Below are 24,585 nucleotides of genomic sequence, written 5' to 3' on the forward strand. Positions count from 1 at the left end.
AACAAAACAAATGAATACTGTATTAAAGAAAAACCTAGGAAGCCATTTACCACTAAAATGTTAAGCAAATATACACATATAACTTTGAAGCAAACATTTCCAAGCAGATAGCTGAGTTAGGAAGCATCTCCCTCCTGTTTAACTCAATTTGTTGTTAGCAAGCGACTCCCTGAAGCGGGGATGATGCTGAATTATGTGACCCACTGGCTGGGCAGGATGCATGCATCACAGAAGGAGACCTGATGTAAAGGGAAAAACTGGTATCTCTCTGTGAGCAGCCAAACTGAGCAATCCTGCTGGGTCACTTTCCTTCTTGCGTACATAGTGCACACTGATTTCATTCATTCTTGGGTCTGCTTCCAAAATCTGGGACTTTAAAATGTCTCTGAAGAAACTAGCTCCCACTCCTGGGCTTTTTCTCATTGAAGCAACACTAATATATCATTGATTGGGTGGAGGAAGGAAGGGACAGGTTGATATCTTCTCAGCATTTTCCAACTAACTTAAAAATTTCCCCCGATGCATTGAACAGTATGTAAGATTTCACCAAAATCTGAAATGTGACCTGGATTATGAAATCAAGATAATAAAGATAGGGCCAGGCACAGTGGTTCATACCTGTAATCCCAGAACTTTGGGAGGCCGAGGTGGGGGGACCACTTGAAGTTAGGAGTTTGAGACCAGCCTCGCCAACATGGTGAAACCCCGCCTCTACTAAAAATACGAAAATTAGCCAGGTGTGGTGGTGGGCGCCTACAATCCCAGCTACTTGGGAGGCTGAGGCAGGAGAATCGCTTGAACCCAGGAGGCAGTGAGCTGAGATCACGCCACTGCACTCCAGCCTGGGTGACAGAGTGAGGAAAAAAAAAAAAAAGATAATAAAGACAGATAGCTGTATTTCTCTTGCAGGAATTAAAAGCCAGGAGCAGAAGGGAGTTCCCCATAAGTCAGACCTGTGGCTGGCTTATCTTTTATCCATTACGTACTGTAGAGAAGAAACTCCCGAGAGAGGCTGAGGGCACATGAAACATTTCCTGCCTGTTTCAAAAAAAAGGAAAAGAAAGCATTAACTTCACTGAGGACATCTCCTCTGAACAAACCATTAAATGGATTTAAAAAAAAACTATAAAATATTCTTACCATAAGTAGATAACAAGGCTCACTGAAAGGAACAGCAGACCAGAAATGCAGAGGATCTATGGCCTCGCTGCAAATGAGGTCTCACCAGTCTCCTCATTTACTAATGACTTATGACCACCCTTACCAGGCAAGGTAGGAAAATAAATGAAAATAAACCTTCTTAAAGTGCCCTCAAATCTTAAAGCATGCAAAACCACGTAATTGCAGTGTGTTGTTATTTGTTATATTATATTTAATAATACAACCAAAGTTAAATATATTTAACCTAATATGGAACTATAAAAATCCTAGTAAAAATATAATTTGTTCTCCAGATTCAATTCTTCCCAGAGTCCACAAAGTTAGTGGAGGGAGGCAAAGAAAGAACTAAAACGGAAACATTGCACAGTGCACAGGAATTAACTCTCCCTGCAGCCATTCAACCTTGGGCTCAACATAGTCAAAAGGAAATAGGGCTTTCCAGACAAATCTGGGAACAGAATCCTGAATGGATATGCAGCAGTCCTCTTCTGGGTGCTGCCAAACGATGATTAACTGATAGAAATGTATTTCATTCCAATCACTTTACTTTAGCATATTAACAATTCACTTTTAATGATAAAAACAATAAGCAGCACACTATGAAACATACGAGAAATGGAAAAAAAATTACTACACCAAAATCCAGGGACTGAAGCACTTTGGATAATATATAGTTTTTACATAGTTATAAGCATATTTGTATACATTTCACATCCTGATTGTTTCACTCTACACTGTTATCAGGAGTATTTTGATATCATCACATAGTCTTCACAGACAGCATTTTTAACGGCTGCATTTTATTCCGTCCAGAAGATATACCACAGAGAACATAACCTTTCCACTACTGTTGGACAAATATATTGTTTCTAATTATTTGATGTAATGAATTACTCTGTTCTACATTTAACAAGGAATACTTGAGTAATCTATGAATATCTTATAATGTCAAATATTAAGTTAAGGTCACAGCTTTTCAAACTCTTCGTGAGATGAAAAGAACCAAATACAATTTCACATATCTTTAAAACTTGAGAGCCTTGTAATAAAGTAAAATTATATTTTACAAAGAACAAAGATTTACTTTTGGTGTCTCAGTTAAGTTTCTTTGGAAATAGGTACACTAAGTAACATTAAATGAAAACAGAACATATACATGTGTGTATCATGTAATAAGAACTGACATTTATCCAGCAAGTAGCATGTGCCATGCATGCATTCTGTTAAAGGCTTTGCCTGTATTAGCTCACTCAATCCTCACAGCAACCCATTTGAGGTGAGCATCTTTATTCCTCTCTTACAAATAGGAAAATTGAGGCCCAGGGAAGCTAAATAAGTTGCCCATGTTTTCATAGCATTTGAACCCAGGTCTGTCTGATTTCAGAGCCCACAGCTTAACCACTGTACTCTACCATCTCTCATTATTAGCAGTTACTAAAATTTTTTTTACTAACATATATGAAATAAAATACATTATGAAATAAAATACATTAAATTTTATATGATAATGAAAGGTCCATGGGGACATTTACTTCCAGTTTACTAGGGAGTGAGAAGGAACATAAACCATCTGTAAGATAATGCCTTATGTCTGTTATTGGGGAATAAAAACATGCTATAAGAGCACCAAGGAGGAAAGCCTGGGGAGTGAGGAGAACTCAGGAAGACTTCACAAAGTAGGTGACATTCGAACTGGGCCTTGTAAGATAAACAGAATTTCACCAGACAAAGGAGGATGTGGAAAGAGAGTAGAAGAGAAATCCAAGCCATCAGAGTTAGAGGGAAACAAAACAAAACTAATCAATAATTGGGTACAGCACTTGAAACCCCGTCTTTCAGGGTAAGCTGCTTTAGTTTCTCTTCTCTGAGTCTTTCCACGTTGATTCTCCATTTCCTTCCTCTAGGAAAACTCAATTACTTCTCACCCTTTGTTACATCAGTTATTCTATTTGGCTTTAACACACAGCAATTTAGCAGGACAGTTAGGAAGAACACATACACAGTTTTTTTTTTTTTCTTTGTTTGTTTCTTTTCTTTTTCTTTTTTTTTTTTTTTGAGAAGCAGTTTCGCTTGTTTCCCAGGCTGGAGTGCAATGGCACAATCTCTGCTCACCACAACCTCCGCCTCTCGAGCTCAGGCAATTCTCCTGCCTCAGTCTCCTGAGTAGCTGGGATTACAGGCATGTGCCACCACACCCAGCTAATTTTTGTTTTTTTCTTTTTTCGTAGAGACGGGGTTTCTCCATGTTGGTCAGGCTGGTCTCAAACTCCTGACCTCAGGTGATCCGCCCGCCTCAACCTCCCAAAGTGCTGGGATTACAGGCGTGAGTCACCGCACCCGGCCAACACAGACACAGTTTTACAACAAAGATCCATTCACCAGGAACTTCCATGAAAGGAACAGGACTGTTTGCTGCACTGAAAGTAAATCTGTTTGGGCAGCAACACATGGGTTTGGACCACCCACATCCTCCTCCCCTTTCTCAAGAAAAGGGGGAAAGAAAAAAAAAGGTAGGGAGCAGAAATGGTTTACTAGTTTTGGAAACTCTAGGGAACTGGTTCCATGGAGATTTTTGCAGCCTACCCTTGAAGACTGTACAACTCGGGTGGGAAATGGGGTTAGCTATACAAAAGCTATACCTTACCCAGTTATTGGTTAGTTTTGTTTATTGGCAGCTGCTTTATTTAGGGAAATGAACTTCTACATAAGGCACACCAGGGAGTAAGTAGATCAACAGTGCCATGGAAAAATAACACCTGGAGGAGGCACTGTGGCTGGCACTACAGAACAGTGACTCCACCTCTGTAACCAGACACCAGTCACATTACAGTGGGACTCAACTGCAGATGGGAAAAGCTCATAATCAAACTTCTTTGTCCATGGCAATATCATGGGTAATATCTGTGATGAATTATGAGTTGCTGAGAGCACAAAAGAGTGATCTACATTTACTGTGAACCCACTAACCATTTGGGAATAAAGCAGCTGCTGCTACAGGTGACAAACATGGGAAATAATGATTGTAAAGTAGTCAATGCATTGGAAAGAGCACTGGACTAGTAGTCTAATCCTAGGTCTATAAGCTTTGTGACAAGTTAAGAGTCTTTTAGAGACTCAGTTTCCTCACATGTGATACATGGAAATGATAAAATAACTTCCTTGCTTGACTCACATTTGGTCCTACTGGGAAGATGAAACAGATGAAGATGTGAAAATGCTTAGAAATTGTAAAGCAGTTATAAAGGATTTCACTTAGTAAAATAAAAGCAAGTGAGCTTCACTTATTCCCTTACCTGGAAATAGGCAAAGGCCAAGTGATCCAAGGCATCTTCTAGACTTGCCTCATCCTCTGTCTTCCACTCTCCATAAGATCCTCGGAAGAGACTGACAGCCTCCTCCAGCCATGGAATGGCATGGTAATAATCCCCCATGTCATAGGCCACCTACACAGAACACAAGTACCATCGCTAAAGCCTTATTCCACAGGTAGAAAAAGAAAATGACAATTCAAAGAATAAGAGGACCTTTGGAATCCAAGAAGGCAGATTTTAATTTCAAACTCATTTTAATTCAATTTATTAAGCATCTACTATACACAATGCATTGTATTAGGTGAAGAGGAGACATAAGGGTTCTTATGCTTAAGGAATTTATAATCTGAAGGAGAAGAGAACATGACCTCAACTAACTTTAATTTGGGACACAATGTCATGAGTGCTCCAAGGAAAATGCATACTATCCTGTGGTGGCACAGAGAAAGGAAGAGACTTGGGAATCTCAGAAAGCTTCATGTGGGAGGTAGCATCTGAGACAGGCCTTCCTTGAAGAAGGAAAAGGATTTTGGTGAGTAGAGACTGGGAAGAAAAGCATTTTAAGATGAGGGAATGGCAGAAACAGAAATCTAAAGCAAGAATGTGTTCAAGTAGTCCATCGTGGCTGTAGCTAGGGTGAAGAGAAACAAAAAGTAAACTTGAAACAGCAGCACCGGCTAAGCAAATTACAGTCTTGAATATCATATTTTTAGGAAGATATTGCTGGTAGCAATGTGAAGAATGGATTATATTCATTCATTCATTCATTCATTTATTCAATATTTACTAAGTATTTCCTATGCGCCTGGTGGCCCTGTCCTGTAAGAGCTTAAATCAAGAGGGGGCACGTGAGTAAGCCAATAATTGTAACACAATGCATTAGACACCATAACGAAGGTAGACATGGAATACTATGGAAGCTCAATGGATCTGTTCTGTATTAAATGCTGGAACGCCGGCAACATGGCAACATGTACCAGACATAGCTCCTGTCTCCTCATAGTTTACAGTTAACTAGAATACCAGAGTTGCAAGTGGAATTTCCTGGAAGTTGATACTGGAGACAACATGGAATTGTAAAGTTACAGACTAGGAAGAACTATTGCAAAATGATCTAATTAGGGTGTAACTTCCTGACAGAGAAAAATCCTAGAGATATTGCAGTTCTGCAGCCTAAATCATAAATCATTGTTCCTTCAAGTCTGTCATTAACCTGTTGTTTCATTTTTCTGCACCTCAAGTCCTATTTGTAAAAAGGTTGAGCTAAAAAATGCTAAAAATGACTGAACTTTTCATGACAAGTTAATTTGTTTAATTAAGATTTCTATGAATAACTTCAAGTCCCAGCAATATGGTAGACTGAAATAACTGGAATCCTTCTGAACACAAATTCAGACACTTTGAATACTATAAAAAGTGTTGTATTATATATTTTCAAGAAATAAAAAAACAGAAAATATCAGGTACCAGAAACAAAAAAGGGCTAAAAGCCCAAACCATAAGCTTATGAGAAGATGCTGACGTTCCTTAGGATGGAGGTGGGTGTTAATCATAGTAACCTTGGTGTTAAGTAACCTTGGGTTATAACGCCCATATGAGGATAGAAGATGAGCCATTCTTAGACCTGCCGCAAGCCCAGGAACTGGAACTAACACACCTGTATGAAATTGGATTCTATAAAAAACTACACCTTAGGAGAAAAGGTAGACCAGAAAAAAATTTGCCTGCTGCCTTAATGAGACAAGAAGATTTGTTTGTTTCTGTCTAGCTCTGTGTAAGAATATTCTCAATTTTGAGCCTCTACTTCTTGTGAGTATAGGGTTTGAATCTGCAATATTCATATGGTTAAGGAACTCCTATGTCAATAAATGAATATAAAAATGGATCTAAGGCCAGTGAGAGCACCAGAGTTTCTGGAAGAAGAACACCCAAAACTCTCTGGAGGGATATTCCCACAACTCTGGGCACATGGATTCTCTTAGGGGGAAAATGTCCTGCTGAAAATAAGCTCCCAAACATGACAAACTATATCAGGAAATAATCCATCATGAGCAAGAGTCAACAGACACAATAGCATGATGATGGAATTAGACAATTAAGAATTTCAGAAGATAGGCTGGGTGCAGTGATTTATGCCTGTAATCCCAGCACTTTGAGAGGCTGAGGCAGGAGGATCACTTGAGGCCAGGAGTTCGAGACCATCCTGAGCAACACAGTGAGACCCTTATTTAAAAAGTAGCTGGATATGGTTGGGCACACCTGCAGTCCTAGCTACTTGGGAGGCTGAGGTGGGAGGATCACTTGAGCCCCCCCAGGTGGGAGGATCACTTGATCAAGGCTGCAGCGAGCCATGATTGTGTCACTGTACTTACTTGGATGGCAGAGCCAAACCCTAAGAAAAAAAAAGAATTTCATAAACTAGAGACTTCATAATCCATAGAGGAAGGGATTGGGGAAGTATAGATGAAACAAATTTGGCCACATGTTGATAATTATTGAAGCTTATTCTGTGACTTGGCAATACCACTCCCAGGTATTCATCCAAGAGAAATGAGAATAAATGCCCATAGAAGGACATAAAAGGATGTTAACAGAAGCTTTATTCACAGTAGCCCAAACTGGAAGCAATCCAAGAATCTGTTAACAGAAGACTGGATCAACAGTTTGTGGCATATTCATAGAATGGAATACTACCCAGCAATAAAAAGAAATGAACTACTAACAAATGATACAATATGGATGAATTCCACAGATACAATGTGTTGAGTGAAAGAAGCTGGACTCAGAAGGGCATATACTATATGGTTTAGGATCACGGCTACCTGGGCAAGGGTGGAGCAGAAGGGGTGGGGTGAGTGGTAAGGAGGATGAGTGGGGTTTTAGCTGTATGTAACATGTTTTTTTTTAAAAAAAATGTATTTTAAAAAATGAAACAAACATAGCAAAATCTGAACATATATCCATGACAATGATAGATGTAATTGCTTGCTATATTATTTTATGTCCTTTTCTTATATTTGAAAAGTTTTCTCTCTCAAAATAAGTAAATAAATACAGAAAGAAAGATTGCCAGTAAGACTTCCAGGAAGTGACTTTCTAAATTTTCAACATATGGCTTTACTTTCAGAAAGGCCTCACTAATGAAGAATATGTTAGTACCATACATCAAACTATTTACCTGGCTTAAATTTAAATCAGCCATGAACATGATGATTGAGCTCTGATTCCGCTCAGGATCCCATAAAAGAGAAAACGGTAAGTAAAGAGACTCAAGCAGCCCACTCTGCTTTAATTTGGAAGACTGACTCCCAAAATTTGGAATCAGGACACATGAGACCCACTCCCAGATCTGTTGACAAATACTGTAGGTGTCAGGAAAAATACACCTTACTGCAATAAACACCTTCAAAGGTAAAATGGATTTGCTCCATTGCTTTTTATGGCAAAGGCTGGCAAAGAGTATATTACAAAATGATCTCAAGTGTGATTACAACTTATAATCAAAGATCGGTTAAAGACCTCAGATGGGTGGGGGGTGTTCCTGAAGTCTATTTCCTCAAGTAATGTTAGAGCGAATGGCCTTAGATTTTGGACACTATTTTAATTTTGTATTTCTAAATGCTTAGGAAATGTTGCATTGGATTCCAGAAAGTCTCCGGAGGCTGTTTCCATGATCCTACCTTTCCATCACCATCTCTTATCCTTTTCCCCAACCTTGTGTCCCTGACCCCCTGATTTCCCTTTCTACCCAAGGGTTCATGCACTGGCCGGGTGCTATAGTTAGGGTGACCAAAGGACCATTTTCCCCAGTTCATGTCTGTTGTTCTAGCATAATTAATAACACCCCTTTCAATCTCAAGAGTGTCCTAAGCATATAAACACCCTTATTACTATGGAAAGGCCCTGAGATTTGGAGTCAAGACTGGGTTCAAGCTTTAGTTCTGCACTTAAAATTGCATAATCTTAGGGCAAATTATTTACATTCTCTGAATCTTGTTTTCTTTCTCTGAAAATGGAAATATCAAATTTCCAAGTTTACTGTAAGTATTAAAAAGAAGTAAAAGCAATTGGGACACAGGTATTTCATCCATAAGAAACCAGAGCCAAGCAACTGGTCCTCTCTCGAATATTGTTACCTTGCCGACTTGGAAGCAGTCATCCCCTGTGAGAGAAAAGAGCCGTTTGGGGCTGTACAGGTCAGTGATGGCAGAGCCAGTGACTCTCTGAAAGACACCTCGGGCCAGGCCTTTCACATTGAGCATGTACACGTCCTGCAGCCGCATCAGGGCCCTTGCTGCTCCCTCAAGGTCCTCAAAGGCTGGAAGGTCTTGCTCCACCTTCTCATAGCCATCCTTCAGAGCTGTAAAAGTAGTAAAAACATCAACCTATCATTCAAGAAACAGGAGTTGGGCATTTAATACATGCAAGGCATGACCACCTGTTCAAATATTTAGTGAGATCAAGTTGGATTTGTCTTTGTGTTCCCAGAGGCAAGCACAGTTCCTGGCACAGGGTGGATGCTTAATGCAATTCTGAATGAGGAACATTCAGAATGAGTGAATGAGGAATAAAAATTAAGGCACATGGCTTCATTATATTGTCCTATCCTGTATGTCTCCAGAAGTCTTGCTCTTTAGGGAAACAACTCTTCTTTTTCTTTTTCTTTTCTTTTCTTTTCTTTTTTTCTCTCTTCTCTCCTCTTTTCTTTCTTTCTTTTAATAGAAATAGGATCTTGTTCTGTTGCCTAGGCTGGAGTACAGTGGCATGGTCATAGCTCGTGCTTGAATTCCTGGGTTCAAGTGAGCCTCTCATTTCAGCCTTCTGAGTAGGCAGGACTTCAGGCACACGCCATCACATCCATCTAATTTAAATACATTTTTTTGTAGAGACAGGGTCTTGCTATGTTGCCCAAGCTGGTCTCAAACTCTTGGCCTCAAGTGATCCTTCCAACTTAGGCTCCCAAAGTGTTGAGATTATTGGCAAGAGCAACCGCACCCAGCCTCTTCTCACTGTTAGCTTTCCAAAAATCAACAAACTTCTTTTTTTTTTTTTTTTTTTTTTTGGAGACAGGGTCTTGCTCAGTCACCCAGGCTAGAGTGCAATGGTGCAATCTCAATCTCAGCTCACTGCAACCTCCACCTTCTGGGTTCAAGCGATTCTTGTGCCTCAGCTTCCCAAGTCTACAGGCATGTGCCACCATGCCTGGCTAATTTTTGTATTTTTAATAGGTTTCGCTATATTGCCCAGACTAGTCTCGAACTCATGAGCTCAAGCAATCTTAGCCTCTCAAAGTGCTGGGATTACAGGCATAAGCCACTGCGCCCAGCCCAAAAGTCAACACTTTTTTTTTTTTTTTTTTTTTTTTGAGACAGTCTCACTCTGTCGCCCCAGGCTGGAGTGCAGTGGTGCGATCTTGGCTCACTGCAACCTCTGCCTCCCGGGTTCAAGCAATTCTCCTGCCTCAGATCCTGAGTAACTGGGATTACAGGCATGTAATCCCACCACATCCTGGTAATTTTTGTATTTTTAATAGAGACGGGGTTTCACCATGTTGGTTAGGCCAGTCTGGAACTCCTGACCTCAAGTGATCAGCCCACCTCAGCTTCCCAAAGTGCTGAATTACAGGCATGAGCCACCGGGCCGGCCGTCAACAAACTTCTTAAAGCACAAAGCAGAATAAATTGGGAAAGTGATCTTGCTATAGATGACACTGTAGTGACAATTTAATGAAACAGAAACTACTAGAAGACGGTTATTTTCTATACATATATAAATGGAAGGATTTATCTTGTCCTTCGTCACAGGATTGTATAATGTATAATGTATAATCATACAAACCGATTAGCAAGGGGGGCTAATTCTTTGTGCTAGCTAGAACTAAGGATATTAAGTAATACCCACCTACTCCATTACCCTTTGAAATCACACCCCAACAGAATCTCTCTCCTTACCACCAGTCAGGAGATAGAATCTTCTCTCTTACCCTCCAGCCCTCCTCCTCATTACCTCGGATGTTCTCACTGGCCTCCAGACTATGTACCACATTCCTCCAGTCAGACTGTAGGCGTTTGATGAGAGTAAATGCAAGCAGAGGGTTAGCCACAGGGGTTGTTGAATCCTCATGCAAAGAAAGTACCTTGTCATAGAATCTGAAAGAAAGGAGTAGAATGATCTCACCTCCTGATACGACCACTACACCTAGGGAAAGCTGGCATGGTGTGTGTACATTAAGAGTAGCTAACATTGACATGCTGAACCTCTTGAGATTCACATAATAGTCCAACCAAAAAGCCATGCAAGCACAAAGAATATGAAAACTATAGATACAACAAAAGTAGGTCTGCTCTTTTGTTCATTGAATGAGTCAGTCTATATTAATCAATTACTGTATATCAGGCACCATGCTAGAGATATAAAGGCAAGACAGGGTCCAGCTCTCAAAGGGATCACAAAGTCTTTTTCTCCTGTCATCACTGTATATGCAATACTTAGTATCTGGTAGAAACTCAAAAACACTATTGAATTAATTATAGCCACTGTGATGTGTGCTATATAGTGGTCCCCAACCTTTTTGGCACCAGGGATGAGTTTCATGGAAAACAATTTTTTCCACGGACCAGGGGCATTGGGGGATGGTTTTGGGATGAAACTGTTCCACCTCAGATCATCAGGTACCAGTTAGATTCTTACAAGGAGCACACAACCTAGATCCCTCGCATGTGCAGTTCACAATAAGGTTCACGCTCCTATCAGAATCTAATGCCGCCGCTGATCTGACAGGAGGCGGAGCTCAAGCAGTAATGCTCCCTTGCCCACCACTCACCTCCTGCTGGGGGGCGGGGGGCGCCTCCTAACCAGCCATGGACTGGTACCAGTCCCTGGCCCAGGGGTTGGGGACGTCTCTGCTATGAGAGAAGTGAGCATATAATGCTGCAGCTGTGCAGGCAGGGCAGCTCACCCAGGTGGGAGTTAGAAGGGGGAAGGAAAGGCTTCCAAGAAGAGATGGCATTTGATCTGAATCTGAAAGGATTTGTTAAAATACTGAAAGCTATGACTTATTGAGCTCCTACCATGTATTGGCCTGTTGAGCGCTGTAAATAGGTTGTCTCATTTAATCGCCCCCCACCTTTGGACCTACACTTAGTGTAGATTTAATTTTACCCATTCCACGGAGAGGAAACAGAAACAAAGCCACACTGTTAGTAAAGGGCAAAGCCAGGATGGAACCCAAGTCTGACTAACTCTGAAACCTGAGTTCTCAGCTGATTATGCTATATGGTTTCTTAAGGAGCTAGAACAAAGAAGAGAAGAAGAGTATTTTTCAAGCCAACAGGAACCATTAGTGTACAAAGGCACAGAGGCTTGAGATATATTTGTAGTAAGTCAATCTACACTAGTTATTTGCTAGATGTCAGACTCCATGCTAGATTCTAGGGATACAAAAGCAAGATGGGGTCCAATACTCAAGGATTTCACAGATAAGAAAATAACTTTTTTTCTCATCACTCTATACCTAAATTCAATACATATTTCAATGAAAGAATGAATGAAGAATACTCTCCTAGGAGCTAAGGAAAAAATTCTGAATAAGGAAATAATCTTGGTCTCAAGGATCCACAGTTTAGTGAGTAAGGAAGATACAAATAATTACATTACAGATGCAATACCAGATTTAAGAACAAGGCTTGGTGGGGAGGACAGAGAGGGGATGACTAATTCGGCCACAGCAAGTTAGAGAAGGCTTTAAGTGAGAGTGGTACTGTTAAAACTATGACTTGTTCACATATATAAACGTGTGAGAGGGTGGGGAGGAGGCCACTTCAAAACTGCAAGCACAAGACAGGGAGAGTCTGAACCACGACAGCGATGGAGAATGGACTGGGTTCAAGGAAGGAGTTTAGGAAGTGGTGATGACTGTAAAGCAGAATAAGAGGTGGGATTGTCCAGCACACTTTCAACCTTTCTAGCTTGGCAACAATTGCAGAAAAGGGCAGAAATGATAGGGCCTGAAGTGATCATCTTTCTAGTTAATTTCCCTTCTTCAGTGTCCTTCAACAGTGTTCATATAGGCAAAAGATGCCGGTATACTACGGTTAATTCCATTTCTAAAACACCAATGGAATTTATATTACTGAAATTTATTATCTATAACAGGACACATTAAGGGTACTATTCCTGCTCTCCAAGAGTTTTCCCCCTCGTTTTAAAATTATTAACTTCAAAAACAGTATAACAAGAATGGAAGTAGAAGAAAAAAGAGTTTGTGCAAAGTGAAAAAAAAATGAACGTGTGCAAGCGCACAGGAGACTATGAGTCCTTTGGCAAAAGTGGGGAACTTCTGCAAGGAGACAGAGATGAAAGTGAAAAACAGACGAAGTGGCAGGGTGGTAGGATTTCAACCCCTTGGAGCAGAGTCCGATCTGAGGATTTCTAAAGAGTGAGGTCCTCAACTATGAAATGAAGCCTGAAATAGAAGACGACCGTCTTGAGGCTTCCAAGGAGCCGAATGTTTAATTCAACATAAACTAAGGAACAAGAATCTGGACCTGGGTCTCCCAGTGGGAAAATGGGAAACCTGTCAAGTCCCAGGGTGTCTCTGATCCCAAAGACAAGGCAGCCTGTGAGCTGGAGCTCTAGGGTTTTGAAATGAAACCAGCCTCCAGGGTGTGGGATCTTTACTACCCATTGTTTCCTGCTTTGGCTCCATATGGAACTACTTAGGGAAAGATATTCCACTGCTAGATGAAAAAACTTAACAAGCGGAGACTTGGGCTTGAGTCCAGCTTAAAGAGCAGGTGTCCAGGAACAACTGAGGCTGAGAGGGCAGTGATTTTATAAGACAGCTGGATAGGAAGGAGCTGGGGGAAGACCCGAGACTTATTCTGACCCAGCCTCCAACTATCACTCAGTTTCCTCATCCATAAAATGAAAGAACTGGTCTAGTCTAGAAGATTTCTATGGATCTTTTCAGCAGGCACATTCTGTTATTTCTTCTGATCACCCCTTCCACAACTGAATAAACAGATTCCTCATTAGCTTGAGGACTAATGTTTAACAGGAATCAGAGGAAACTGAGGCACAAAGGTAAAATGGTAAAGCAGAGAGGTGAATATTTGCCCCAAGTCATGCATCAAATCAAACGTGCTATCTACTTCCTTGTTTTCTTAGCACCCCTCCTTGCATTTTGGGGTTGATTTGTTTAGGTCAGGGTTTGATCTCTATTGCAGCACATCAATTCAGTCCAGTGTTTAGATATGCCAATTTTCTGTCACACAAAGAAAAAAATCTCTCAACTGATAACTGAGGTTGGCTTAGAATCCAAAAGTTGGCCCTAGCCCAGCCTCTGAGCACACAGCGGTTTCCAGAGTCTGGAAACTGAGTTACTGGATGCTGAATTCAAACCTCAGGGTTTCCTAAATGTCTTTTTGCTTTGACAAATACTGCTGAGAATGGAAAATCAGATCCTTTCCTTCAAGAATCTGCACATAAAATTTGCAACCCAATCCCTGCATTAAACATAGCCTGGGCAGGTTATCCAACCACAATACATGGGCTATTTCACTTCAATATGTTTTGCCTTTGGAATTCAGAAATGGTTTTGTCTCAGTTCTTCTGGGACATTCTTAATGCTTAATCCTTAGCACAGAAAAAAATTGCTGCTGACACTTCTCTTTCACTCTTGGTGGTATTTTAAACTACAAAAACAGCAACAACAAAAGCTAGGGTAAACTCTCTTTATATACATAACTAGTATATGTACCATACTGGCATATAACCATATATACTATAACAAGTATAATTTTTATTCATTAACTTGGAGTAGGGAGTAGTTCCTACCTCAAGAATATTGCATTTTTCTATCTCAACCGAGCCTTGGAAACAGCCTCTCAAGTTACATAAAATCACCAGATTGGGAGTATAGAAAAATTAGCAAGAACTGCCAAAATTCTTGTTTTAAAAAGCAAACATAAAGGCTGGGTGCGGTAGCTCATGCTTGCAATCCTAACACTTTGGGAGTACAAGGAGGGAGGATCAATCACTTCAGGCCAGGAGTTCAAGACCAGTCTGGGCAAGAGAGCAAGACCCCGTCTCTACCAAACCAAACCAAACCAAACAAAAACAAAAACAAAAGCAAAAAAAGCCCTAGCCAGGCATGGTGCGCATGGTGGTGCGCACCCGTAGTCCTAATTACCTGGTAGGCTCAGGCAGGAGGATCACTTGAGCCACAGGTTTGAGGTTACAGCGAGCTATGATAGAGCCGCTGCACTCTAGCCTGGGTGACAGAGCAAGACCCTGTCTCTTAAAAAGCAAACATTTCACTGGGTTTTAGAGCAGTCACTAGAGAACAGAATGATAGAATGCCAGTCTTCAAAATATCAAACTAAACTACAAAATTAAATGTTCGTAAGTCACCTGAGAAAATAATTGGGAACTTTTCTGATTTGTTTTTTATCTAGGCTGTCACAATCCTAGTTAATCCTCAGAGCCAAAAGTGGGGCCTAGTTTCACTAGTTGGTCTTAAAATAAAATAAAATAAAATAAAATAAAATAAAATAATAAGCATAAAGGCTTAGCATTTGTCCAGCAATTGTTACATGCCAGGCATAATGATAAATACTTTTACATGGTACTCTTAATCCTTCAACAACCCTATGGTGATAGGTACTGTGTTTATCATCATTTTAAAGATTAGGAAACTAAAGCTCAAAGAGGTAAAGTAACTTGTCCCAGATCAGAGCCAATGATTCAAACAGAGGTCTGTTAAACTCCTGAATTTACCGTTAACCACTATGTACTGTGGCCACTAGTAAAACCTCAATTAGTTAGGGGCTTGGTCTATGTCTTGGTATAACAGATAAAAGAAGCGGTAGGGATAACATAGCATAATAGGAAAAAAGTTGGATAAACAGTCAAAACAACTGTATCCTAGTCCTGGATTTGCTACCTGTTAGATTTATTAATACAATCTTGAATAAGCAACTAGACTTTAGTTTTCTTGGGTTTTAACTGATTTCTCAACAGTTAACAGTGTAATACAAATCTATTTCAAAGCACCGTGTGTGAGAGAGAATCAAATGAGATACGGTTTGTATGAGACCTCCTGCTGCGACAAAGTTGTGGCAATGATAATGGTGGAAAGACAGTGAAAGAGACCAGCATGGCGGAGTGGGGTTGGCCAGCTGCTTTGGCCAAAATGCTCTGAGTGCTCTCTTCTGAGAATGTAACCTGAAAGACCAGCACAGGGATTCTGACCCCCCACTCCCATCTCCATCTGAGCTACCCAAAGAAAGAGATTACTGGTATGAAAACAAGCATGGGTAGCAGGGAGCATGCTGGGCTCTGAAATCAAGCAGAAAAAAGTCTTTCCTATTTCCATCAATAAGCTTGGACTCCAATGACTCTGGGCTATGAACAAAAAGAAGACATTTGACTCAGTCAGCATGGACCCATAGAATACTAGACAACAATGCTATACCAAAAAGTGACAATAATTATTGAAATGATCTTCATTTATTGTTAAAATTAATACATACCTATATTGTACATTGTCACACTATTTCAAGCTGTTTATATGCAAGCCACATACTTAAGGACAAGCACCAAATTAGCTCATTCAGTCACTATTAACAAGATCTCTCACAAATACTTTCCACCCACAAAATGCTTTTCTTCTACATAGCTCTCTCTCACAGTCATGGGGTCTCAAAGTTTTGCACAGGGTGACAATGGGTTTGGGGGTCACACTGGACCTCAGAGTCACTCCCCATTCCACATACCTTCTTCTCATGTCACCCCAGAATCAGTATTACTATCACATACACTCACGCAAAGTTTTAAAAGCAGTGCATTGTGCCGTCTTAGCTCAATGAGAAGGAGGTCACGTGATAAAGGTACAATATTAATATATCCAAATAGTGACATGGTCATAACCACTCTGTCAGTGTTGTAGGCTTCTTCATGTCCCAAGCAGAGAAGGCGCAGCACATATTCATACAGATGGTATCATATACAATCATTTATCTTTCATTTTTCTCAGCTGGACACTGCCAAAGTCGATACATGACTATGGTGCCTCAGCATCCCAAGTCTAACAATCTTTTATGCCACAGTGTGTAGCACTAGAGTTTGTTGATTGTATATCAAAACAATATTAGCTGAGCATCCACTGCCGTGTGCTATACTCAATATCTTCTGCATCAAGTATGTTTTTTCACAGTGCTTTTTTGATATCAAATATGTTGACACACATATAACATCTCAGTTATCATTTATTTAGTATTTAGAGAGCTTCTACATGTGTAAGGAGAAGAAAGAACTGAAGACGTAGAGGGCAGTGGACATCTCTGATTCACAGTCATGGTGCTACAGACCCGAACTCCTTGAGGGCAGAGTTGGCTCTTCTTCACCATTTTATCCCCACTACCTGGAACACTGCCTGGCTCTTAGTAGGCACTCAAAAATATGTGTTCTATGAATTAATGAACTGAAGCATTATTCATATAGCGACCTGTACAGTTACTCAGCATCACTCACATGCAGAGTATGATATCCACAGCGTCGTGCCCATCCAGTGCCAATGACATGTAAATCTCACATATGGTGGAAGACTGTCACCTGACTCCTAACACTAAACTTCAGCTCACTAGGTCATGCGGTGTTTCATGATCGCCCCTTGAAAAGTCAATACTTGCATAGCTAAAGCGTCACCATATTTTCTCCATCTCACTCTCACAGTGTCTCTGTCACAGCACCGTCCACTGAGTCTGTGTCAGTGTGACACAGGGCCTGGGGATCATACAGCTTCGCACAGCACATTGTGAGGTCCTTGAGTCACCCCACCCCGCTCTTCCACAGTGCCACCGTGTGTGTTATGGAGTCTGCAGTCCCACACAGTGTGACTCAACCCTCGCCAACACCTCATGCCACGGAGTGTCGGGGTCCCACACAGTGTGACAATGGGTCTGGGGGGTCACACTGGCCCTCAGAGCCACTCCCCATCCCACGCCACAATGTCTCAGTCGCACGGTGCGACAGTGGGTCTGGGGTCCCACGCAGCATGACAATGAGCCTGGGGTCACACTCAACCTAAGTCACCCCACGTTGCTGCACAGTGTCTCCCACTGAGGCCCCTCGGTCGCTCCCACTCGCCGTGCCCTCACCTAGTCAGGTCCCGCAGCCGCGCCTCCTCCCCGCGCAGGTACCGCCTCAGCAGCCCCAGCAGCCGGCGTTCGGGCCCCAGGGCGCGCGCCACGCTGGTCAGTGCAGAGAACGTGTCGCCCCGCGCCGCAGCCCTTTCTGGGTCTCCTGTCCCGAGCGCCAGCACTGCCAGCAGCGCCGCCAGCCGCGCCCCTGGACCCATCGCCAGCGCTAGCGCACTTCTCAGACAGTCCTGGCCGCGCGGAGCCAGCTGCTCCTGCCCTGGCCTGCCCCGCCCCTTTCCCCGCCCCCTCCCGGCTCAGGCCCCGCCCCCTGGCCCCGGTCAGTCGCCTCCGCCGCCCAGTCTCGCCCCACGCCCCCTGCCTCCTTCCTTGTTTCGACGCGCCTCACCTCGCTCTCTAGCCCTCAGCTCCTCGGAATGCGTGGGGGCTTCCTGCAACATGAGTGTCAGCCGCCCTCCACTAAATCGCGACCCTGTGAAGGTGTTTCCACTGTGCCCATCACACTGGGAGAAATTGAGGCGGGGGCGAGGTGAGCGATGAATTCACAGGTCTAAGGCTGTGACCATCCCCAAATATTGTTAACACCATGCTGACAACATCCCTAAAATATCCGCCCCTCTGTACCATGGAGTGGGAATACACAAACACCACTGGATCCCCACAGAAGAGCCAATTTTGCGTGTGTGAATAGCTGCGCAGGCAAAGAGCGGCAAGAGAGCAGCAGGCAGGAAAACCCTCACAGAGGGCGTGACATCTGAGCCATCTGAAGGATGAGTAGGACTCTGTCAGGATGTGAGTGTATGACAAATCTAGGACTTACAGAACCTGAAACTCTGGGGTCCTGATGTCACTGCTTTACACAATATACCTAGAGTCACTTAGGCAAACAAAAATATTGCTATTATTATAGCCTACTAGGCTACTTACTCTATTTCCCCCCTCTTAATCATTTCCCAGGCAATGTTCATTCATTCAACAAATATTTATTAGCACCTATGTTAATGTGCTGACTACACAGAGAAATAGCAGATCCAATCCTGGACTCAGAGGAGGAGACAGATATGTAAACAAGTAATCACAGTAAAGTGCTGTCAGAGTAACTGAGGGTTGTGCAATGTGCAATGGCAACACTGAAGAAGGAACCCTCATCTAGCGGGTGGAGAGGGCTTCAGAGAGGAGATAATGTGTGCTGGTTCAAAAGCATGAAAAAAATTGGAAGTTGACAGGCAAGGGAGGAGCGGGCTTTCCTGGCAGAAGGTACCTGTGCGTGACAAGGTTTGGAGGTGGAAAACAGTTTGAGTTCCAGAAACGACGAGAAGTTCCTTGTGCTTGAAACTATCAGATTGCGAAGGGCCTTTGCATGCCATACTAAGAAATTTAGGTGCTTTTCCTCTATGAAAATCCAGTGGAAGTTTTTAAGGTGGTAATAATTGTAATAACAATGGCAATAGTAAACACAGCAGTTAATACTTACTGAGTGTTTCCTGTGTGGCAGGGGCCATCCAGAGTATTTTACATATATTAACTCATTTAATTGCTGTCCAGAGTATTTTATATATATTAACTCATTTAATTCTCATGCTGACCTTACAGCCTAGGTAGTAGTAGTATTCTTATAGTATTATTAGCCCCACTTTACCAATGAGAAGACTGAGTTGTAGGGACAATCAATAACCTACTCAATGTTAATCACTTGTGGACCACATTTGAGGTGTGCTGTAAACCAGCTGTCTAGGAAAAAAATTAAAATTCTGATTTGTGGCATTTGCCAATTTCTGTGGTGTCAATTCTCCCATAGTGGCTGATTTCAACATGAGAATATGTCATCACTGACTGCGGTTGGATAAAGATGCTAACAATCAATTCTTGCGAGCTGGGGTGAGCCAGCTCCAGCACACCACTGCTTGTGTAGACGTGGAGATGTACCACGCAGATCCCCCTTCAAACAATTGTTGCACAGCTGCAGGGAATGTGATCAGAAGAGTCTCCAGCGGTCAGCTGCTTTAGGGTCTATCCTATAGCAGAGAGCAGCCTTGCCTAGGGAAATTTCCTTCCTGGGGCAACCCTAATCCAGCAACGGAACAAGGTGAGGGAATCAAGGCCTAGCCATTTTGGTCCATCGTAAGAAAACTCTTACAGGCAATACTAGCTCCAGCACGCCTGCCACCTTGATTAAGGCTTCATCAAGCCTCTTTGACTTCTTCCTCTCCCCTTTCTTGCTTCCTTTCCCTTTCATAGATGTTGATCTCTAATAAACATCTTGCACCTCAAACTCCATCTGAGCCTCTGTTTCTAGAGAACCCAATCTGTAACATCAACTCAATCAACATACATAGTAAGTGGTAGAGAAGGGACTTGAACCCAGGTCATGTGGATCCTGATTCCATATTCTTAATTACTACCAGAGGCAGATTTACCCAGAAGGTTTTGAAGATTAAGCTTCAAGGCTCCTACCTTGCACAAACTCTTTCCAACTGAGTAGCCTTCCCATAGAAGCTGTTCTGACCAGAGATTAGGGACTGTGGTAGGCAGAATCACGCCCTCCCTCCAAAGATGTGCATGTGTTGATTCCCAAAACCCATGACTGTGTTACCTTACATGGCACAAGAGACTTTACAGATGTGATTAGGTTAAGGATCTTGACATTGGAGGATTATGCTGGTTTATCTTGGTAGTCCCAATGCAATCATGAGGGTCCTTAAAAGTCATAGAAAGAAATGTGACAATGGAAGCAAAGTCAGAAAGATTTAAAGATATTTAACACCATATTGCTGACTTTAAAGATGGAAGAAGGAGGCCACCAGTCAAGGATTGTGAACAGCTTCTAGAAGCTGGAAAGGCAAGGAAACAGGTTCTCCTCTAGTGCCTCCAAAAGGAACGGAGACCTGCTGACACGTTGATTTTAGTCCAGTAAAACCCATTTCAGACTTCTGAACTCCAGGACGGCAAGACAATATATGTGTTGTTTTAAGCCACTGTGTTTGTGGTCATTTGTTTCAGCGACATTAGGAAACTGATAAAGGAACCCAAAGGTATCTGTTTTGTATTGTCTCTGTCTCTTTAGCCCAAATGGGCAGTACTTCTATTGATAAAATTATCTTAAAACCTTTGAGGATTTCCTATAAATTTTACTGGAGTTCTTTCCATTAGACAAAAAACATATCTATATTTCTTCCCAAGAAGTGCCCTTCTCTCACTTGGGCTGAGACTCAGGGTGGTGGTACAACAGTCTTAAAAGTCTTTTTATTTTGTTAGAGATAGGGTCTTGCTCTGTTGCCAGATTGGATTGCAGTGGCATGATCACGACTCACTATAGCCTTGAACTCCCGGGCTCAAGTGATCCTCCTGCCTCAGCCTCCTGAGTAGCCGGGACTACAGGCACATGCCACCATGCCCAGCTCATTTTTGTATTTTTTTGTAGAGACAGGGTTTCACCATGTTGCCCAGGCTGGTGTCGAACTCCTGGCCTCAAGTGATCCCCCTACCTTGGCCTCCCAAAGTGCCGGGATTACGGGTGTGAGCCACCACGCCCAGCCAGCCCTAAGATTCTTAGAAGCATTTCTTTTTCCTGGTTGAAATATAAGGTACACCCATAAGATTCTTAGAGACCGTCTACAAAACCACAATATAACCACCAATATTAGGAAACTAACATTGACAAAATACTAATACCTCGAGTTCACATACCTTCTTCAAATTTTCTTGATTGTACCATTTAAATATGTTGTGAATCTAGGATCCTATCCAGGACTATTTGTGTGTTTAGTTGTCATATCTCTTTAGTGTTCTTCAATCTGGTACTGTTCCTCAATCTTTGCTTACTCTCTGCTATCTCGACACATTTGAAGATAACAGGCCAGTTATTTTTTGGAATGTCTCAATTTGAGTCTGTCTGATGTTTCCTCATGAGTAGATGCAACTTTGGCAGGAACACAACAGGAATAATTCTTTGTTCTTCTCAGTGCATCATGTCAGGAGGCATAGTATGTTGATTTGTCCCATTGCTGGTGGTGTTAATTTTCAGTACTTGGTATAAATTATGTATGCCTGGTTCCTCCAGCATAAAGTTAATGAAAAAGTATTTTCTACTTATTAATTGGTAGGTTATTACTACTTATTGGCATTCTCTGGTAATATAGAGCTTTCTCTTCTGTCCCAGTTATTAACTTATTCATTTATCTCAATATGTATGAGTTCATACATATTATTGAACAAATTATAATTAACTATTTATTTGATGCTCAAATTATTCTGCAGTTGTCCTGGCCAACACAAGTTGACTAACCCCTTCAGTATGGCTCTTGTGTCCTTTTGATATGTCCCCTTTACTCCTCTCATTCTATACTTTGTTATTTATAAGCTATTGCAGGTAATCTTGTACTTTCTTTCCCAGCCCCAGTCCCAGAATCAGGTATTTCTCCAAGGAGTGCTGGTTCCTTTTAATGGAAAAGAGTATTCAGAAACCAAGATTTGGGTGCTGGTGTGCTTACTGTGACTGGGATGCTGCTGCCCTCAGGTTCTTTCAGCAGATAGAGCTAGGAAATTGTACATAATAATTTTGTTAAATTTATTCCTTAAGTATAGTCTTCTTTATAAAATTGAAGTATAATTCGTATAGTATAAAATCTACCTTTAGTGTACAATTAGTTGATTTTTAGTATTAATATATTCACAAGGTTGCAAAACCATCACAAATATCTGATTCTAGAGTATTTTCTTTACCTCAAAGAGAAACTCTGTACCCCTTGGGAGGCTGAGGCAGGAGAATCACCCGAACCTGGGAAAAGGAGGTTGCAGTGAGCTGAGATCACACCTCTGTACTCCAGCCTGGGTGACAGAGTGAGACTCTGTCTCAAAAAAAAACAAAAAGAAAAAAAAAAAGAAAAAAAGAAACCCTGTACCATTAGCAGTCACTCCCTCATGGCAACCACTGATCTACTTCCCATGTATGTGGATTTTTTTTATTCTTGGCATTTCATATAAATGGCTTTGTGTGGTTTTTTAATACTATTGTAAATGAAATTTTTTCTTAATTTATACTGTATGGAAGTACAATTGATTTTTGTATATTGAGCTTAAATCTTGTAACCTTTTAAACTCATTTAATGTCTCTATAGTGTGTTTTGTGGATTCCCTATGATTTTACATATAGACAATCATAACATCAGAAAATAGATTACTTCTTCCATTCCAATCTGGATGCTTTTTATTTATTTATTTAGCCAAAATGACTTGGCTAGAATCTCCAGTATAATGTTGAATAGAAGTGGTAAGAGAAGGCATTCTGGTCTTATTTCAGATCTTAGGGGAAAAGCTTTCAATCTTCTGCCATTAAGTATGATGTTAGCTGAAGGTTTTTTTGTTAATACCCTAATTAGGTTGAGGAGGTTCCCTTCTGTTCTTAGTTTGTTGAATGTTTTTAATCTGTAGAATGCATTTTCTACCTTTGCTGAGGTGATCATGTGGTTTTCACCCCTTATTTTCTTAACATGGTGTGTTATATTGATTGATTCTTGTATGTTGAAACAACCTTGCATTCCTGGGATAAATCTCACTTGCCATGATGCTGGATTTGGTTTGTTAATATTTTGTTGAGGATTTTTGTATCTATATTAACAAGAGATGTTGGTCTGTGGTTTTCTTTTTATCTGATATCTTTGTCTGTTTTGGTATCATAATTCTGGTCTCATAGAATGAGTGGGAAAGTGTTCCCTCCTTTTCTATATTTTTATGTGTGAGTTTGTATAGGATTGGAGTAAGTTTTTCTTTAAACATTTGGAAAAATACACCATGAAAGTCATTTAAGCCTGGGCTTTTTTTTTTTTTTTTTTTTTTTCCTGTGGGAAATTTTTTGATTGCTGAGTCAATATCTTTAGAAATTCTTTTAGAGTAAGTCTCCTGGCAATGAATTCTCTTAATTTTCTTTCATCTAAGAATGCAGCTATTTTACTTTTATCCTGAAGTATATTTTCACTGAATGTAGAATTCTGAGTTGACCTTTTCTTTTTCTTTTCCCCTTCCTTCCTTCTTTCCTTCCCTCCCTCCTTCCTTCTCTCCCTCCTTCCTTCTCTCTCTTTGTCTCTCTCTTTCTCTCTTTCTTTCTTTTCTTTCTACAAGGTCTCACTCTGTTGCCCAGGCTAGAGTGCAGTAGTGGTGCAATCATGGCCCACTGTAGCCTTGATCTCCTGTGCTCTGGCAAAGCTTCCTGAGTAGCTAGACCCACAGGCACATGCCACCACACACAGATAATTTTCTTTTTTTGTAGACACAGGGTCTTACTATGTTGTCCAGACTGGTCTTGGACTCCTGGGCCCAAGCAATCTTCCCGCCTTGGCCTCCTAAAATGTTGAGATTACAGGCATGAGCCACCATATCTGGCCATGCTCATTTTCTAAAAATCTTTTTCTCATATTCGGATTAGATAATTTCTATGGGTCTATTTTCAAGTTCACCCAAGTTTTCTCTTTCCTATGTTATCTGTATTCTGCCATTAAGTCCATCAGTGAGTTTTTAATTTTGGCTATTATACTTTCAGCTCTAACATTTCCATTTGATTTCTTTTTATGTCTTCTATTTGTTTGTTGATACTTTCCATTCAAGAGTGTTCACCTTTACTTCTTGGAGCATTTTATAATGCCTAGTTTAAAGTCTTTAACAATTTCAACACTTATGTTCTCTCTTCATTGGCATCTGGTGGCTGTTTTTTCTCATGCAGATTGAGATTTTCTTGGTTCTTTGTATGCTGAGTAATTTTGGATTAAATACTAAACATTCTGAATATTATACATGTCTAGTTCTTGTTTAAATCTTATGGAGAATATTCATACTTTCATTTTAGCATGCAAGTGACCCAGCTGGATACAGGCCACAAACTGTGACCTGTCTTTGTGGCTGTGGTTAAAATGTCAGTTCAGTTTTCAAAGCCTTTCAATGCTATTCAGACCTCTTTCAGT

General features: G+C 41.2%; 1 protein-coding gene across 8 annotated transcripts in view; it reads right to left on the bottom strand.

Moving 5' to 3' along the window:
* LOC105468730 (prolyl 4-hydroxylase subunit alpha 3) overlaps positions 1-17,859 on the bottom strand; it is an 84,010-nt gene extending 66,151 nt beyond the window's left edge. For 2 of the 8 annotated variants that reach the window (XR_011610924.1, XM_071075289.1), the window contains exons 1-5: positions 17,633-17,851; positions 10,479-10,621; positions 8,609-8,832; positions 4,455-4,604; positions 987-1,038 (exon numbers count right to left, since the gene is read on the bottom strand). Coding sequence is in view for 6 of the 8 variants with exons in the window: in XM_071075289.1 (XP_070931390.1) it covers positions 987-1,038; positions 4,455-4,604; positions 8,609-8,832; positions 10,479-10,621; positions 17,633-17,832 (769 nt within the window). In the remaining 2 variants the exon portion in view is untranslated. Of the gene's footprint in view, positions 1-986; positions 1,039-4,454; positions 4,605-8,608; positions 8,833-10,478; positions 10,622-17,006 lie in introns of all 8 variants that reach the window. The other 6 variants (XR_011610923.1, XM_071075290.1, XM_071075287.1 and 3 more) reach the window with 5 other exon arrangements.
* Positions 17,860-24,585: the final 6,726 nt, after the last annotated feature.

The sequence above is a fragment of the Macaca nemestrina genome, chromosome 12 (genome assembly GCF_043159975.1).
Source record: "Macaca nemestrina isolate mMacNem1 chromosome 12, mMacNem.hap1, whole genome shotgun sequence".
Classification (NCBI taxonomy): Eukaryota; Metazoa; Chordata; class Mammalia; order Primates; family Cercopithecidae; genus Macaca; species Macaca nemestrina.